Source organism: Piliocolobus tephrosceles, chromosome 17 (genome assembly GCF_002776525.5).
Source record: "Piliocolobus tephrosceles isolate RC106 chromosome 17, ASM277652v3, whole genome shotgun sequence".
Lineage (NCBI taxonomy): Eukaryota > Metazoa > Chordata > Mammalia > Primates > Cercopithecidae > Piliocolobus > Piliocolobus tephrosceles.
The window spans coordinates 22,448,679-22,467,812 of NC_045450.1; the positions used below are offsets into that span (position 1 = coordinate 22,448,679).

At 42.3% G+C, this 19,134-nt stretch overlaps 1 protein-coding gene across 2 annotated transcripts in view; it reads left to right on the plus strand.

Annotated features, from left to right (window-relative positions):
• PRKCB (protein kinase C beta) overlaps window positions 1–19,134 on the plus strand; it is a 382,686-nt gene that overhangs the window by 254,841 nt on the left and 108,711 nt on the right. For both annotated transcript variants that reach the window (XM_023189314.1, XM_023189313.1), the window contains exons 6-7: window positions 3,077–3,233; window positions 4,447–4,581. In XM_023189314.1, coding sequence (XP_023045082.1) covers window positions 3,077–3,233; window positions 4,447–4,581 — 292 coding nt within the window. The remainder of the gene's footprint in view (window positions 1–3,076; window positions 3,234–4,446; window positions 4,582–19,134) is intronic.

Consider the following 19,134-nt stretch of genomic DNA (forward strand, 5'->3'; position numbering starts at 1 on the left):
GCTTGGTAAGATGCAGACCCTGGGATCTTGTAGTCCTGTGTCCATGACACCATATGGTCTGTCCTGAGGAAAACATTAACGTTTTATTTTGTCCCCAATATCCCCAGAGCCTAGCAGAATGCTTAGCACTTAGTAGGGACTTGCTTGTTGAACTGAACTGATCAAGGTCAACATCTTGCTTTTGGTATAAAAATGAGATGTAGATTGCAAGCTGAGATGGAAGATGAATTCAACCTGTGGAAAAACAGAAGACAGTGCCATATTGCTGGAGTGCAGAAAAAATGTCAGTACAGAATAAGTTACAGCTTGCATCCTGGTAGCCAATTCAATGCTTCTCCCATCTCATTTATTCGGTCACAACCCCTTACTAGTTGTACGATTTTAGGGAAGTCAGTCTTATTTTTTTTCCAGCAATGGTCAGCTGTTTGAGTTTAGGAAAAGGACAGAGTAAGAAAGGACAGGTATTTGAATTTAAGTAGGGCTGGGGTATTGTGGGATAAGTAAAATAAAAAGAAAGTGGGGCAAGGGAGTTGAAGGTCTTTCCAAAGGAGCAGCTAAAATGCACCATGAAATCAAATCTGGGGATGAATGGAATAAAAGCAAGAGGGAATAGGGAGATCAAGAGAGTGTGTTGGGTTCAAGGGACTGATTGGTGGAGAATGGACTGATGAATAGGGGAAGATTTATTGCAGTAGAATAATAGAGCTAATGAACTGGAAAAATAGAAATTGGGGTAAGACAGTAGGGTACTTGAAACTGAGATTGAGAAAGTGGTATAATTTCTGGGATAATAGGCTCCAGAGCATGACCATGGGAGGAGATGACTATGATTGGGGGTGAGCAAAGGTTGCAGGAAGTGAGGGGGTGCTTTCTCTCCTACTTTCCAGTATTCTTCCTTCTAATCTGTTTTTCTTGTCATCTTGAATTTACAAAATTTCTGGTTTTATTTATGCTGTGGATATTTTTCCATCCTTTTCCCTGTGGGCTGTCTGGGTGCAGGTTATGGGTGATACATGGAGAGTAAGTGCATCTTGGTTTAGAGGGTAACTCTTTATTTCTTACTGTACTTATGGAGCACGAGAAAAAAAAGTATTGAATAATGGCTATGGTAATGGGTACCTTTGTCTTATTCATTACTTTAATGGAATTGCATTTATCATGAACCATGGTACTGTTATTTCAGATAGCCTTTATCCTGTTAAGAAAATTCTCTGCTGTTTCTAGATAACTGCAATGGTCTTACGGTTTTCTTCTTTGATCTACAAATATGATGAATATACTGAAAATAGATTTCCTAAGGTTGAGCCATCTTTGCATTCCTGATAGGAGTCATTATGTATTTACCTTTTAGCAGATAGTTAAATTTGGATTGAATATATTACTGTGGATTGTTCTACTGTAAGTGAGATGATTGACATTGTATGCTTAAGAGCTGTACAATTATCATTTTCTAGTCTCCTTCCATTGACTACCTGCATTACTGGTTTCTGAATTGATTCCTAATTAACTACTTCCTGTGTCTCCAGGCTGATGATTTAGTCTCCCTCATCCTTTCTACGGCCAGTTGCATCTTCACTGCTGATTCCCTGCCTCCTTTTCTTCTCTAAGTTCATTTTTTTTTTTTTTTTTTTTTTTTGATGGAGTCTCGCTCTGTCACCCAGGCTGGAGTGCAGTGGCACAATCTCAGCTCACTGCAAGCTCTGCCTCCTGGGTTCACACCATTCTCCTGCCTCAGCCTCTGGGCAGGCTGGGACCACAGGCGCCTGCCACCATGCATAGCTATTTTTTTTGTATTTTTAGTAGAGACAGGATTTCACCATGTTAGCCTTATAGCCTCCTTTACCTTGGTGTTCTGGACTCAGGGTGGAGCTAAGCTCTAACGCTACTGACATTTTCCCAACCTTCTGTCTATGGGCTGTCTGGGTGCTGGTTATGGGTGATACATGGATAATAGGTGTACCTTGGTTTAGAGGCTAATTCTTCCTTTCTTTTTTAGCTTTTTCTTTTTGAATGGAGGTAAAATTAACATAACATAAAATTAATCATTAACTGTTTCTAAATGTACAATTCAGTGACATTTATAGAATATTCACAGTGTTGGACAGCCATCATCTCTATCTAGTTCTCAGAAATTTTCATCACCTCTAAAAGAAACCCTGTATTCATTAAGCAGTCACTCCCCATTTCCCTTTCCCTCCAGCCCCTGGCAACTATTAATAGTAGTCTACTTTCTGTTTCTATGGATTTACCTGTTTGGAATGTTTCATGTAAATGGAATCATACAATATGTGACCTTTTGTGTTGGGGTACACAAATGTTCATAGCAGCAGTATTCACAACAGCCAAAAAGTGGAAACAACCCAACTGTGGATCAGCTGCTGAATGGATAAACAAAATGTGGGATATCTGTATGATGGAATATTATTCAGTCATGCAAAAAAATGAAGGGCCGATACATGCTATAGTGTGGTGAACTTAGCCTGTAATCCCAGCACTTTGGGAGGCCGAGACGGGCGGATCACGAGGTCAGGAGATTGAGACCATCCTGGCCAACACAGTGAAACTCCGTCTCTACTAAAAAAATACAAAAAACTAGCCGGGTGAGGTGGCGGGCGCCTGTAGTCCCAGCTACTCGGGAGGCTGAGGCAGGAGAATGGCCTAAACCCGGGAGGCGGAGTTTGCAGTGAGCTGATACCCGGCCACTGCACGCCAGCCTGGGCGACAGAGCGAGACTCCATCTCAAAAAAAAAAAAAGAAAACCTTATGCTAAATGAAAGAAGCCAGCCTTTCCTGTGGGCTTTGCGGAAAATAAGCTTAGAAAACTTACAGTTAATCTTGGTATGGGAAGAGCTGTGTGAAAGTCAGAAATCCATTTTTAACCAACACAGAACAGAGTTGACATCTTATAAGCCCATCTCGTTTTGTGTGCTGCTTCAGCTATGGATGTTAATAAAATTAAATTTCTCACTAAACAAGTGTGATGCCAAAGAACCTTCCACAAGTTCCGCAGCCATCACTGCTTGGTGCTTAAACACGTTGGACAGTATTAAGGCAAAAACTGCTTTTTCTTTTTCAGTAAGAGATGCTAAAAACCTTGTACCTATGGACCCCAATGGCCTGTCAGATCCCTACGTAAAACTGAAACTGATTCCTGATCCCAAAAGTGAGAGCAAACAGAAGACCAAAACCATCAAATGCTCCCTCAACCCTGAGTGGAACGAGACATTTAGATTGTAAGTGGAAATGACTGCAGTGAGCATGGGTGGTGGAGGTTGGGTTATGGGCCACCTGAGATCAGGGAGCTCCTCTTCCTTTAGCTTCTGTTTCCTTCCTTCCCTACCTCCCTCCTTCTCTGTCTTCTCCCTCCCTCATTCCTCTGTTTCCCTCCCTTCTCTTCCATCTGCAATTTTGTGTTGTGAGCCAAGAAAAAAATTAGGGCTATTTTTTTTAATAGAGATGAGAATGCCTGTGGTGTGGGGGAGTGGGTAGGATAGGAAATGGTGTGATGTGTTGCTAAGTGAAGGCAAGTTGTGGGAGAAATGATGGGGCTCAGGAAACAGGGGGACATAACCTACAGGGTATGGTGACAGCTTCTCTAGAGCTGGGTTTATGGATGATGCTTGGCTTGCAACCTGCTGGGACATCTCCACCAGCCTCCCTTGAGGGTCTTCCCTGGCCAGGGCTCCAAGAATCTGGGAGTCTCTTTCTTATACATCTAGGCATCAGGAGTTAGTTATAACAGCCAATTCACTGAGCGTATATGATGTGTGACAAACACTGGGTTAAGCGATCTGATTTCATCGACTCGTTTTATTCCCAATGTAGCAATAGGGTTTATAGAGGTTAAAGAGTATGCCAAAGTCCCATAGCAAATATGGAGTGGAGTGGAATTCAGCTTCCGGCAGTCTGACTTTAGAGGTCATACTTTTTTAGCCACCAGCTAGAAGCACGGTTCCTTGTCCTGTCTCCTCTTCCCTGTCTCAGGGCAAAGCTGGGCCCCTTCTCAGCCTCAGTCAAGGACATGTCTCAGAACAGGCAATTTCCCCAGGATTTTTCTCCATACATTTCGTCAGCCTCATTCTCAACCCACCTGTGTGCAGATAGAAACCATACACACCCAGTTATGCAACTGATACCTGTATTTCTTATAGGCAATAGGAATTCCTGAATATCCTGAACCCTATTAAGACATAAGATAACAAAAGTAGTTAGAACTGTTCATGTCATAGCCAATCTAGGGCCTCTGCCTATTTAAGCCACAGGCTGTCAAACAGAAAAAGCTCTCACTCCCTGGAGAGCTAGCCTGGGATGGAAACTGAATATGTTTCTTTCAGCAGCTTGTAATCTGTAAACATTTCTACCTCCAGGTCTTGTCCTCTTGTGCATTTCTTCTGCTTGAAAAATAACTACAACTTCCACTGATGTCTTTTCTTTTTCTCTATGCAGTCAGCTGAAAGAATCGGACAAAGACAGAAGACTGTCAGTAGAGATTTGGGATTGGGATTTGACCAGCAGGAATGACTTCATGGGATCTTTGTCCTTTGGGATTTCTGAACTTCAGAAAGCCAGTGTTGATGGCTGGTAAGTAAGATTTTGCTTTGAAAGCTGCCATACAGCTTGCTCCATCAAACATGGGTTCAAGTATGTTTTCCTTTTCTCCAAAAATTGAAATAGTAAGGCAGAGTCCCAAAGTGAAGTCTGGTTGATTGGATCTGCCTCGCAGATATGTTTTGTTTGGTCCTTGTACTAAAAACAAAAAAGAAAGAGGCCAGGTGCAGTGTCTCACACCTGTAATTCCAGCACTCTGGGAGGCCAAGGCAGGTGGATCACTTGAGGTCAGGAGTTCAAGACCAGCCTGGGCAACATGGTGAAACCACATCTTTACCAAAAACATGAAAAATTAGCTGGGCATGGCGGTGTGTGCCTATAGTCCCAGCTACTCGGGAGGCTGAGATGGGAGGATCACTTGAACCCTGGAGGTGGAGGTTATAGTGAGCAAGTTGGTCAGAGATTGAGCCACTGCACTCCAGCCTGGGTGACAGAGTGAGAAGAAAGAGAGAGAGAGAGAAGGAAGAAGGAGGAAGGAGGAGGAAGGAAGAAGGGAAAGGGAATGAAAGGAAGAAGAAAGAAAGAGGGAAAGCAGGAAGGAAGGAAGGAGGGAATGGAGGGAGGGACAGAGGGAGGGAGGGAGAGAGGGAATTAGTTCTAGCATTTTAAAAATCTGGGGGTAGAAGACAACAATTGAGAACAGTTGAATAGTTAATGCCCCCTTTAGCCAGGACATGGATTTTCTATTTGTCACCGTCCTCACCACTCCCTATTTTGTTACATCTGACCCACTTTACTAAACTATATGATGCGACTGTAACTGCCCAGTGGCTTCTGCGTGCCTGCTGCCCAGACAGAGCCGATTTATCAAGACAGGAGGATTGCAATAGGGAAAGAGTTTTACACACATAGAGCCAGCTAAATGGGAGAACAGAGTTTTTTTATGACTCAAATCAGCCTCCCTGAAAATTTGGAAGCTAGGGCTTTTCAAAGATAGTTTGGCAAAGCGTAGGGTGGCTAGGGAATGGGTGCTGCTGACTGGTTGGGGATGCAGTAATAGGGGTGTGAGAAGTGGTCCTCATGCGCTGAGTCCACTCTGGGTGGGGCCACAGGACTAGTAGGCAGGTCCAGGTGGGGTAGTCTGATAGTCAGAAAGGCAAAAGCCTGAAAAGACATCTCAAAAGGCCAATCTCAGGTTCTACAATAGTGATGTTATCTGCAGGAGTAACTGGGGAAGTTGGAAATGTTGTGACCTCTGGGATAAAGGCTGATAATAATCCATGTCTACATCTTAGCAGAATTCAGGCTCGTTTCATTTTCCTAACTTGGCAATATTTCATTAGTTTTACAAAGGCAGTTTAGTTTTGGGGAAGAGCTGTTATCATTTAAAATATACAACAAATTTCTTTCAAAGTTAGGTTGGCGGTCTGGTTGGGGTGGAGCCATTGGTTATCAGAAATGTAGAAAACCTGAAGAGACATCTCAAAAGGCCAATTTTAGGTTCTACAATAGTGATTTTATCTGCAGGAGTCATTGGGAAAGTTGCAAATCTTGTGGCCTCTGGAATAATGGCTGGCAATCCTTTATGTCTACACCATAGCAGAATTCAGGCTCCTCTCATCCTCCTAACCTAGTGGTCTCTCATTAGCTTTATGAAGGTAGTTTCATTTTGGGCAAGGGTTATTATCATTTAAAATATACAGTAGGCTGGGTGCGGTGGCTCACCCCTGTATTCCCAGCACTTTGGGAGGCTGAGGTGGGTAGATCACGAGCTCAGGAGATCGAGACCATCCTGGCCAACACGGTGAAACCCTGTCTCTGCTAAAAATACAAAAATTAACTGGGCGTGGTGGCATGTGCCTGTAGTCCCAGTTACTCAGGAGGCTGAGGCAGGAGGACCACCTGAACCCGGGAAGCAGAGGCTGCAGTGAGCTGAGATCATGCCACTGTGCTCCAGCCTGGGTGACAGAGCAAGACTCCATCTCAAAATAAAATAAAACAAAATAAAATAAATATAATAAACATTAAATCTGTCCCAAAGTTAACTTGGCCCAAGCCCAGGAAAGAGTAAGGGCAGCTTGGAGGTTAAAGGCAAGATGGGGGTTAGTTAGATCAGATCTCTTTCACTGACATCATTTTCTCACTGTTACACTTTCTGCAAAGACAGTTTCATGACTGGCTCCATGCACATCGGAGTGGCTTGTACACTTCACCTAAAAGATATGTGCAACCCACTGTCAGATTGTGTCTGGTAAGCTACTGCTTCCTTGGGATATATATATATATATATATATATCCTTCAATAGTACCAACAGAGAGTCTGGGTAAGCCCCCTTGGCAACCGTTTCACAGTTAACTGAGTCAAGGAGTCAGAAGAAATAGCTCAACCTGCCGCTATAACTTTGGGAGAAGTGGCAATTGGGCTGCTATTACTTCTTCAAGATAAATTGTCTCATATCTGGATTGTCTCATTCAGGACTTTTTCAGCTTCAAGTGAAAGAAAATAAAAATCAAACTGGTTTAGCAAGAAAGAGATGTATCATTTGGACCACACACACATCTTTCCATCGTTCACCTTATGACTTCCTTGTCTTGGCTCTGTATTTCATCTTAGGCTTTTCTTGAAAAATATATTGAGTGTCCACTAGGTGCTGGTCACTAGAGACACATCGAGATATAAGACAGATATGACTTCATGGAGCGTAGCTTATGGCAGAGAGTGGGGTGGGCAGATAAACTTTGAACAAGGAATTACGCAAATGACAAATCAATGACAACATGATGGAAGATGTGAAGAAGACAGGAGCTGAGAGTTTTGAACCCAAAAGTATCTGAGACAGATTTCAATCAATTTAGAAAGTTCATTTTGCCAGGGTTGAGGATGCGCCAGTGACACAGACTCAGGAGATCCTGATGACATAGGCCCAAGGTGGATGGGGTACAACTTGCTTATGTACATTTTAGGGAGACATAAGACATCAGTCAGTACACGTGAGATTTACATTGGCTCAATCTGGAAAGGCAGGACAACTCAAAGTGGGACGAGGAGGTGCTTCCAGGTCATAGGTAGATTTTACAATTCTCTGATTGGCTATTGGCTGAATGAGCTGTTATCAGTAGAAAGGAATGTCTGGATTACATAAGGAGTTGTGCAGACCAACGTTTTATCATGAAGATGAAGCTTCCAGGTATCAGGCTTCAGAGAGACCAGATTGTAAATGTTTCTTATCAGACTTAAGGTCTGTGTTGATGTTAATGCTGGTTGACTTTTCCTGAATTCCAAAAGGAAGGGGGTATAATGAGACATTATATCCAACCCTCCCTTCTCATCATGGCCTGAAACAGTTTTTCAGGTTAACTTTGGAATGCCCTTGGCTGAGAGGAGGGGTCCATTTCCATGGCTAGGGGGCTTAGAATTTTATTTTGGGTTTACAGAATGTACCCCAAAAGAGTTGTGTTAAATCACATTTCACAAATGGTTAAAAACATAGTTCTCATAAAATAGATAATGGGCATTGGCCAAAGATTTCCTTAGCTCACTAAGGAGAAAAGCAGCAGGATGAATGAATGATTCCACAGAAGGTTTGAGAAACTGATGTTTGTGTAATCAGTAGAAAAAGAAATGCTGAAATAACTTTGCTCAGTTAAATATAAAACTGACTGATAGACAGGACAATAGAATCACAAGCTTTGGGGTTATCTTATCTACTAGACTGGAAAAAAAAAAAAAAAAGATTTTGGCCAGGCATGGTGGTTCACGCCTGTAATCCCAACACTTTGGGAGGCTGAGGTGGGCAGATCACCTGAGGTCAGGAATTCGAGACCAGCCTGGCCAACATGGTGAAACCCTGTCTCTACTAAAAATACAGAAATTAGATGGGTGTGGTGGCCCATGCCTGTAATCCCAGCTACTTGGGAGGCTGAGGCAGGAGAATCACTTGAACCCAGGAGGCAGAGGTTGCAGTGAGCAGAGATCGCGCCACTGTACTCCAGCTGGGCAACAGAGCGAGACTCCATCTCAAAAAAAAAAAAAAGATTTCAACTCAGTTTTCTAAAAGTTAGCATCTATCTTTGCAGACTAGGGAGGCCATCTGGGCCTGACTTGATGGTGAATAATAAATTAAACAAAGTAATATTACTGTGAGGAAAGAAATAGCTAATTAGAAAATGCTCTAGCATGACATTAAAAGTTTACACGATCGTCTTTTTGTTTTTTTTTCCCCCCCAAGCTTTGGATATTTTTCCCTAACATACAAATGACTTGGCTTCATAGGGTCTACATCAGTCACTCACAGTGGGCGTTTCATTCTCATTTTAAATCAAATGTAAAGAGGTTAAAGAGAAAGAATGTATGATCCTCAGGGGGTATGTGACAGGAGAAAACGTAATAATAATTATTATAATAACAATAGCTGCTACTCATTGACCCTTAATAGATGCCAGGCTCTGGGTCCAGCATTTCCGGATGTCGTAGAGTCGCGCTTTTACACAGCACTGATCAAGTGTGCAGAAAAAAATAAAGCTTTTTTCTTTTCTATAATGGACTTAGACTTTCTCATGCACTTTTGTGAGCTCCTGGTGACTGAGGAGAAGGGCTTCTGTATGCTGCATGTGGTACTTTCTGAGCTTCACTGCTTCACTTTTCTGACTGGCCCCTGTTAACAGCAAAACCAAGCTCTGTAAAATAGTTCAAAGAAGTTTATTCTGAGCCAATATAAGTGACTGTGGCCTGGAGAAACAAACCCAAGAAGCTTTGAATAAGTGGTCCTGAGGTGGTTAGATTACAGTTTGGTTTTACATTCTGGGGAGGCAGAAGTTACCGGCAAAGACATAAATCAATACATGGAGATTATAAATTGGTTTGAGCCCAAAAGGCAGGATAGCTTTAAATGGGTTATAGGAGATTCTTTAATTTGCAGTTGGTTAGAGTAGGGCTTTGCTAAAACTTGGAGTTTACAGGAAGAAATACTTTACATTGGCCGGGCGTGGTGGCTCATGCCTTCACTCCCAGCACTTTGGGAGGCTGAGGCAGGTGGATCATTTAAGGTCAGGAGTTTGAGACCAGCCTGGCCAACATGGTGAAACCCCATCTCTACTCAAAATGCAAAAAAATTAGCAAGGTGTGGTGGTACATGCTTGTAATCTAGGCTATTCTGGAGGCTGACCAGGAGAATTGCTTGACACAGGAGGCGGAGGTTGCAGTGAGCTGAGATCACGCCACTGCACTCCAGCCTGGGCGACAGAGCTAGACTCCATGTTTTATGTTGCGGATGCATGCAGCAAGATGGATTGCTTATGGTGTGACTGCACCTTTGCCTGGCCTGGCCCTAGTCCTGTTTATAATCTGGTATTTTATTGCCACAAAGAGTCTGTCTTGTCAGTCTTATGATCTCTATTTTAACATTCATGTTAGTCCATTGTTGTATCTAAACTCCAAAAGAGAGGGGGTATAACGAGACATGTCCAATCTCCTTTCTCTCAGGGCTGACAATTCCGTTCTTAAGGTTTTTCTTACATCCTCTTGGCCAAGGAGGGGAGAATATTCTGTCAGTGGGGGGGGGCCTTAAGATTTTATTTTTAGCCTACATTCCTAAACCAGTGCCCACTGAAGCGGGACTGGTCCCGCTAGCTTCATTCTGGGTTTGTGCTGGAGATCCTGGCCTGTTGCTTCCTTTTGTGAGTTCCCTCCATGCAGCGCCCTCTCTGTCCCACTCGTAGGCCACTGTTGGGCCTGGTTCAGGGAGGGCCAGGAGCCTGCCTGAGTCCTCCCCCTGGGGAGCCTTTTCTGCTCCTGCTGCTGCTGCTGGAATGATGATGCCTGGTGCATGGATAGGTCTCTGGCCAGTGTTCCAGCCGAGGGGGAGGGAAACCCACCTGTCCCCACCACCTGTCCTTTCTCCTTCCCAAGGTTTTCTAAGCCCTAAAGGGAAGGGCTTCTCCTGTAATCACCCAATGAGTTCATCTAGAGCTGATTCACTGAGAGGGCAGTATTTTAGCAGAGAAAGCGTTTAATAAACACAGTGCCAGCCAAGCAGAAGGATGGGAGTTTATTACTGAAATCGGCCTCCTCCAAAATTCAAAGACTAGGGTTTTTCAAGGATAGTTTGGTGGGAAAGGGGGCTAGGGAATGGGGAATGCTGGTTGGTGGCTTGAGAGTGAAATCACAGGGGGTCAAAGCCATCTTCTCATGCTGAGTCAGTTCCTGGGTGAGGATCACAAGACCAGGTAAGCCAGTTTTGTTGTATGGGTTCCTGGTCTGGATGGCACCAGCTGGTCCATCAGAATGCAGGGTCTGGAAAATATTTCAAACACCAATTTTAGGTCAATAATAGTGATTTTATCTATAGGAGCAATTGGGGAGATCATGAATCTTATGACCTCTGGCTACATGTCTCTGGAGCCAGAATTCTAACTTTGTGGCTAATATGTTAGTTTTACAAAGGCGGTTTTAGTCCCCAAGCAAGGAGACGGTTAGTTTTGGGAAGGAGCTGTTATTGTCTTTGTTTTAAAGTTAAGCTAATGGCCAGGTGTGGTGGCTCGTATCTGTAATCCCAGCAGTTTGGGAGTGCCAAGGTGGGAGGATTGCTTCAGTTCGGGAGTTAGAGACCAGCTTGGGCAACACAGTGAGATCCTGTTGCAACAAAAAATTTAGCCAGGCATAGTGGCATGCACCTGTGCTCCCAGCTACTCAGGAACCTGAGGTGGGAGGATCACTTGGGCTCAGGAGGTCGAGGCTGCAATGAGCTGTGATTGTGCCCCCGCACTCCAGTCTCGGCAACAGAGAAAGACCATGTCTCAAAGTAAATAAAGAAACAAATACAAATAAAAAATGAAGTTGAACTGAAACTAAATTCTTCCCATAGTTAGCTTGGCCTAGGCCCAGGAATGGACAAGGACATCTTAGAGATTAGAAGCAGATGGAGTTAGTTAGGTCTGATTTCTTACACTGTCATAACTTTTGTATGTCATATTTCTCTTACTGTCATAATTCTTGCAAAAGTAGTTTAACTCCCACACATGCCATATCCTTCTTCCTGGGCTAGTGCCTGCCTTGTCTACTCCCCTAAGGCAGAGAGCAGGGAAGAAAAAAAAATGGTTTAAGAATAGGGATAGTGTATCAGGAGCAAGCCCAAAATATTACTGCATTTACACTTAGATGATCATTTAATTCTCCAGTTATTCTAGATAGAACATCATTTCCAAGGATCAGAATAGTTCAGCAACATGTTAGGGACACACAGCTTCTAAGCAACGGTTCTGGGTTCAGGTCCAGGATTCTATGATGCCAGAGCCTAAGCATATGCAAATCCCATTCTGCCTCCTGATGCAGGGGTAGGTGGAAGGCTAGAGGGTAGACAGCTCGGGTTTGATTTTGGCTTTCCTGACTGGGTGGAGGCTTTGTGACCTCAGGTGAGCCACTTCACCCGTCTGTACTACAGCCTTCCCAGCAGGTATGCCACCCATCAGACTGATTACAACACCCCCATCCTCCATCCACCACTTGGGATAGGTGTGAAGTTGATGACACAATAGTTGGAAGGGAACTTTTCCAAAATAAAAGCCCTCTTCAGATTCTGCAGATGGAAGTCCTCTTCAGATTTACGGTCAAGACATTTGCGATGCTGTCTTGACTAAATGGACCAGATCCTAGACATTTGGATTCTTGCCCCTGGGATTCTTTGAACACTATGTGATCTTGAGTAAGCCTCACACCCTTTCTGAGACTCAGTTTCACCATTTAGAAGGGGATGGGCTCCACCAGCTCTTCTGTTGTGCTGTAATTTAAGACCGTGTGGCAGAAACAGCAGATGCAGCTGTGAAAGCTCCCAGATGTGGTACACTAGCCCCAGGCCCCCAGTCTGCATCTGCCTCTTGGCCAGTTGCCCTGTATCTGTTGTCAAATCCTCCTCTTTGTTTCTAATTTTGCTTATTTATACTGTCTCCTTTCTTTCCCCTTGATTTTCCAGAGGTTCATCTGTTTTATTTACTTATTTATTTTCTTCAAGAAATTAACTCTGGGGTTTGTGTATCAATTCTGTTTGTTTTCTCCTTTTCTGTAGATTTATTTTGTGTTTGGCTTTGACGTTCAGTTGAACATTTTACTAATTTATTTTTTCTTCTTTTTCCTGACTCTGCTCTTTAAAAATAATGAATAGCTTTTTTTGTTTGTGTGTGTGTTTTTGTTTTGAGACGGAGTCTTGCTCTGATGCCCAGGCTGGAGTGCAGTGGCACAGTCTCTGTAGGTTTAAGTGACTCTCCTGTCTCAGACTCCTGAGTAGCTGGGATTACAAGTGCCTGCCACCATGCCCGGCTAATTTTTGTATTTTTAGTAGAGACAAGGTTTCACCATGGTAGCCAGGCTGGTCTTGAACTCCTGACCCCAGGTAATCCTGTCACTTTGGTCTCCCAAAATGTTGGGATTATAGGTGTGAACCACCACACCTGGCCAAAAATAATGAACAAGCATTTAAGGGAATAAATGTTTCCTCTAAGTTTTGATATGCTAACATTCTGGCTTTTGCTGCTTCCTTGAGGGCCTGCAGTTGAGTTTTTGGTTTCTTTTCTAACATGCTTTAATTTAGGCATTTTTTTAACCCCTAGAATTAGATTTCTGTTTAAATTTTTATTATTGATGTTAAGTTACTGTTTTAGTGCTTTCAAGTTAGAGAATATGGCCTGTGTACTTTTCCTTTTTCCTCCGATTTTCTTTCCTTGTCTTTCAGCATAGCTTAGTATTTGTTCAATGTTGTTAAAAGTTCTGTGGACTTTCAAGAAAAAGATTATATTAACTATTTGTAGAGTATACTTTTTTTTTGTGGAGAAAGAATAAACCTTTTTTCAACTTTTATTTTAGATTCAGGGGATACATGTACACATTTGTTACCTGGGTATATTGTATGATGCTGAGGTTTGGGGTATGAATGATTCCATCATCCAGGTACTGACCATAGTACCCAATAGTTAGTTTTCCAACCCTTGTCTTCTGCTCCCCTCTCCCCTCTGTAGTCCCTAGTGTCTGTTGTTGTCATCTTTGTATCCATGAGTATAGGGTGTACATTTATTCATTCCAATGTATTATAAGGTCCACATCTTTTTTTTTTTTTTCTGAGTCAGAGTTTCGCTCTTGTTGCCCCGGCTGGAGTGCAATGGCGCAATCTCAGCTCACCACAACCTCCGCCTTCCGGGTCCAAGGGATTCTCCTGCCTCAGCCTCCTGAGTAGCTGTGGTTACAGGCATGCGCCACCACGCTCAGCTAATTTTGTATTTTTAGTAGAAATGAGGCTTCTCCATGTTGGTCAGGCTGGTCATGCACTCCTGACCTCAGGTGATCCACCCGCCTCGGCCTCCCAAAGTGCTGGGATTACAGGTGTGGGCCACCACGCCTGGCCAAGGTCCAGATCTTTTATAACGTCATATTGTCCTTTTGTTTGCTTGAGCTAAATATGTAGTGCTTATTAAGTTTCTTCAGGCAAAATGATTCAAAAGCATTCTTTTTATTTCTAGGAGTTCTTGCCTTATCTGTATATGGCAATATTATTAACCACATAACTCTACAAATCTTATTATATTGACATGAAGTTATCTTTGTTGCAGCTAATGCATTTTCTCTATAATTTTACTTTGTTGCTGGCATTCATTCATTCATTTATTCATTTATTCATTGAATATACACAGTGAACACCTGCTGTGCTGAAGAGACACTAATGAGCAAAATAGCCAAGAACCCTGTGGCCTCATGGAGTTTTCTTTCTAGTTGAAGAAAAACAAACAACAATAGTAAATGAACAAAAATAAGTAGTAAAGCATGGCATGTTTGAGGCTGATAAGTGCCATAGAGAAAAGTAAACAAGAAATGGGGACAAGGAATCTTGGGGAGTGGGGGCATTCAGATTTTATAGGAAATTCAGGAAAGGACTCACTGAAAAGGTAACATACAGCAAAGATCTAAAGCAGGTGAGGAGTGAGCTGTGTGGATATCTAGGGAGAGGTTGTCTCAGACAGAGAGGACGGCAAATGCAAGGGCCCTGAGGCAGGAGTGCACCTGGCAAGTTGGAAGAGCAGTAAAGAGGCTTGTGTAGCTGGAGCTGGATCCATGAGGGGAGACTGGAGGAGGATTATGTCTGGGAGGATATATATGGGGAGAGGGTTGGCAGATCCTGTGGGCCTTGTCAGGACTTTGTCTTCTGCTCTGAAGACGACGGGGAGCCAAGGAGTTAATGAGATCGAACCGACCTTTGCATGTGTCTTTTTTGGTTGTGGTGTGGTAGATCCCTTTTCCCTAGTAGGTCCTTTCCCATTCTTTTATGTCTAATCTTTCTAAGTCCTTTGGTCTTGTGTAACAAGTGGCACGTTGTTAGAATTTTTTTTTTTTCTTTTAGAGACAGTGTCTCCCTCTGTTGCCCAGGCTGGAGTGCAGTAGCGTGATCTCAGCTCACTGCAACCTCGGCCTCCTAGATTCAAGCAATTCTCCTGCCTCAGCCTCCCGAGTAGCTGGGATTACAGGCACCTGCCATCACGCCCGGCTAATTTTTGTATTTTTAGTAGAGACAGGGTTTCACCATGTTGGCCAGGCCGGTCTCGAACTCCTCATGATCTGCCCACCTCGGCCTCCCAAAGTGGTGCTGGGGTTACAGGAGTGAGCTGCCGTGCCCGGCCTTGTTTTTTTTTTTTTTTTTTTACTTTAAGTTCTGGGATACATGTGCAGAACGTGCAGGTTTGTTACATAGGTATACATATGCCTTGGTGGTTTGCTGTACCTATCAACCTGTCATCTAGATTTTAAGCCCCACGTGCATTAGGTATTTGTCTTAATGCTCTCCCTCCCCTTGCCCCCCACCCCGCGACAGACCCCAGTGTGTGATGTTCCCTTCCTTGTGTCCATGTGTTCTCATTGTTCAACTTATGAGCGAGAACATGTGGTGTTTGATTTTCTGTTTCTGTGTTAGTTTGCTGAGAATGATGGTTTCCAGCTTCATCCATGTCCCTGCAAAGGACATGAACTCCCCCTTTTTTATGACTGCATAGTATTCCATGGTGTGTATGTGCCACATTTTCTTTAGCCAGTCTATCATTGATGGGCATTTGGGTTGGTGCCAAGTCTTTGCTATTGTGAATAGTGTTGCAATAAATATACATGCGCATGTGTCTTTATAGTAGGGTGATTTATAATCCTGAATCTGAAGATCTTTTCTCCATAGGAAAATGTTTTAATGTTTATAGCTGTAATTGCCGTGTTTCTTATGGTGTTCCTATTTCTAAAGTTTTCTTTTTCTTTCCTATTTCATTCTTTTTTATTCCATCTCCTTCTGAACAGATAGCTATTATCTTAAATCAGTGTTATATTACATTTTTTAAGAACACTTTGTTTTGTTATTATTAATAATGACATTTTGGTCTTATTACAAAAACAAAAACAACAACAACAACAACAAAAACTGATGCTTTGGAATCAGACTTCTTGGGTTAGAATTTCTACTGTACTACTTCCTAGCTGTGTACCCTTGGCAAGTTACTTAGCCTCTCTGTGCTGTGTTTCCTCGTTTGGAGATAATAGTTGTAATTATGTCACAGGATTGTTGCAATATCAAATTTAGTTGATATAAGTGAGGTGCCCAATGTCTGCTAAATAGCACTCAGTAAGTGTTAGTCATTATTGTTAATTTAATAATTATTAGAAAAATATAAAAAAATCAGAGAATTTTATCCAGATTCCCAGTGCCCATAACCACTATTGACCCTATATAGAGAGTGAAACAAAAGTGAAACCTTACTGTGCATACTATTTGGGAGCTTGCATTTTTCACCTAAAAATAATCTGCAATAAACGTAATTGTGGCAAAACTTTTGTGCCCCAGGTTTAATAATTTCCTAATAAATTTCTAAGCCAGGAATTGACGGCTTTAAGCATATATGCGTCATTAAAGTGTTTGTCAAAATGTCCTACAATTTTAAAAATCAATTTACAGTCTTATCAATCTCGTATGAGGCTTTTCAGTTTATTAACATTAACATCCAGTGCTATAAATTTCAAAGACATGATGCAAAGATTATACACATACTGTATTACAAATTATGTTGAACATTTTCATTTGCCTATTGCCATTTGTTTATATTTATATATGACTATGTCCTTTTGCCTTTTTCTTATTGACTTGTAAGAACTTTTTATATGAGAAGACTATTAATAGGTCTAGGTCTTTTCTGACATATGTATGTTGCAACATTCCTCCTTTTCATGTTGTAAATTAATGTTTGTAATATGCATTCTTAGTGGTATATAAAGCATTCGATTCAACTCCAATCTATTATGATAAATATCAAGTCAATTACCAGAAAAATTTCTCAAGTTTTTCTTTTCATTGAGTAATTGTTATCTGAATTATCCATGCTGTGTTCACTGTCTCAAATGGGTTTTTTAATTCAGTGATTATATTTTTTTTCTGAAAGTAGTCTTTCCCACTCTCATATTTGTTCCCTTTTCACAGATGCACCAACCTCTTGAATCTCATTGAAAATATGAATTAGGTAGTTTCTAGAATGTTCTCTCTTTTGGCAGCAGTTTTGTTTCATGGGAGTTACTTTGATTTTGCATTGTTTCTTCCTATTTAAATGACTAAATTTTTCACACATCCTATTGTGTTTATTTGCCCATACTTATAGAAGAGTGAGCACAGAAATGACAAGTGTCCTTGTTCTAACATTTCATACCCGGATAAAGGGAGACAGGAGTCTTTTGTGTTTTTTTGAATTCTGTTTTGTCAGATCAGGAGTCCTATTCCTGATATTTGGGTGGGGCTACAGTGGAGACAGGTGCATAACAGGCAGCCTTCATGCCAGATGGAGAGCCATCTTCTCCACGTTGGTTCTATACATCTCAAAGTCAGAAGGGGTCCTGTTCCTCTCTGAAGGGACACACGTGTCCTATTTGGAAGCAGTAGTGGCAGCGTCCTTCACTCACTCTGTGGTGTACTGGCCACCATGGACACACGCTGTGGCACCCTTCCCCTGCCCACTGCTCCAGGTGCTGACATCTCTCTTCCTGCATATGAATGGGAATCAGCGACCCCCACCCAGTCCCTGATGGTCTCAGCCAGGGTCATTATTGGGCTCTGTTGAAACACCTTTTAGGGATGACAGCCGGTCAATTCCCCTTTATCTGTATTTTCACGAGTGTGAGACCCCAAATACTCTAGATGGTTCACACTCAGGGCATAAATAATATCGAATTGTGTCCCAGAAAAGCAATTATTTGGTCAGTGTTCTTTCAATTCTTCAAATTATGGCAAAGAGAAAATCTCAGAGGGCTCTGGTGTATCCTTAACACTCTAACACTTGCTCTTTGCTGATTTCGCATTAAAAAGGGGGCGGGGCAGTCTTTATATTGAGCGCCTGTGGTAAGCAACACCATCTGCTTGCACATGCATAACCTTGATTTCCATTTGTTTATCTTTTTTTTTTTTTTTTTTTTTCTGAAACGGAGTCTCGCTCTGTTGCCAGGCTGCAGTGCAGTGGTGCAGTCTCGGCTCACTGCAACCTCCGCCTCCCAGGTTCAAGTGATTCTCCTGCCTCAGCCTCCCGAGTAGCTGGGACTACAGGCATGTGCCACCATGTCCACCTAATTTTTTTGTAGTTTTAGTAGAGACAGAGTTTCACCATGTTGGCCAGGATTGTCTTGATCTCCTGACCTGGTAATCTGCCTGCCTTGGCCCCAAAGTACTGGGATTACAGGCATAAGCCACCATGCCTGGCCTTTTTTTTTTTTTTTTTTTTTTTTGAGAGAGACAGGGTCTTGCTTTGTCACCCAGTCTGGAGTACAGTGGTGCAATAAAAGCTCACTGCAGCCTTGACCTTCTGGATGCAAGCGATTCTTCTACCTCAGCCTCTCAAGTAGCTGGGACTACTGGCATGCGTCACCATACCCAGCTAAATTTTTTTATTTTTTGTAGAGATAGGGTCTTGCTCTGTTGCCCAGGCTGATCTTGGACTCCTGGCCTCAGGTGATCCTCCTGCCTCAGCCTCTCTAAGTGCTAGGATGACAGACATGAGCCACGACGACGACCTGTGTATCTTTCTGTTTGTTTTGTTTTGTTTTGTTTGTTTTTAACAATTATTTTCTATTTGTAACAAGTGATTTTGGATTTCCTTCTAAGGAAGAAATAAAAAGTGTCCTTTAAAATTAAATTTATTATTAAAAAAGCGAAACAGATATTTCAACACTGATACACAGATCTAGCAAAATCCACAAAGGTAGCATCTGAATGGATAAAGTTAAAATTTACCCAACATAGCTCTGTTTTCTTTCTATTACTTTAATTTGTAGGAATCCCTGGAAGTCCCTGCTGTGTGGATAGCACCCTTCTCAATTTCCAGCAAAGATACAGATGCTCTCTTGTGTTTGTATTTCTTTTGGTAATTTCCGTGGAAATTTGGAAGAAAATTTGGAATATTAAATGTGGAGGCGTAGAGGCTCAAATTGTCTTCTCTGCTTTGAATCACCTAGCCCATTTTTGGAAGCTGCCTAAGAAGATTCGTGAATGGAGAGAAAACATTGTGATGAACATTTTAAACTTTGGTTAGGAACGATCT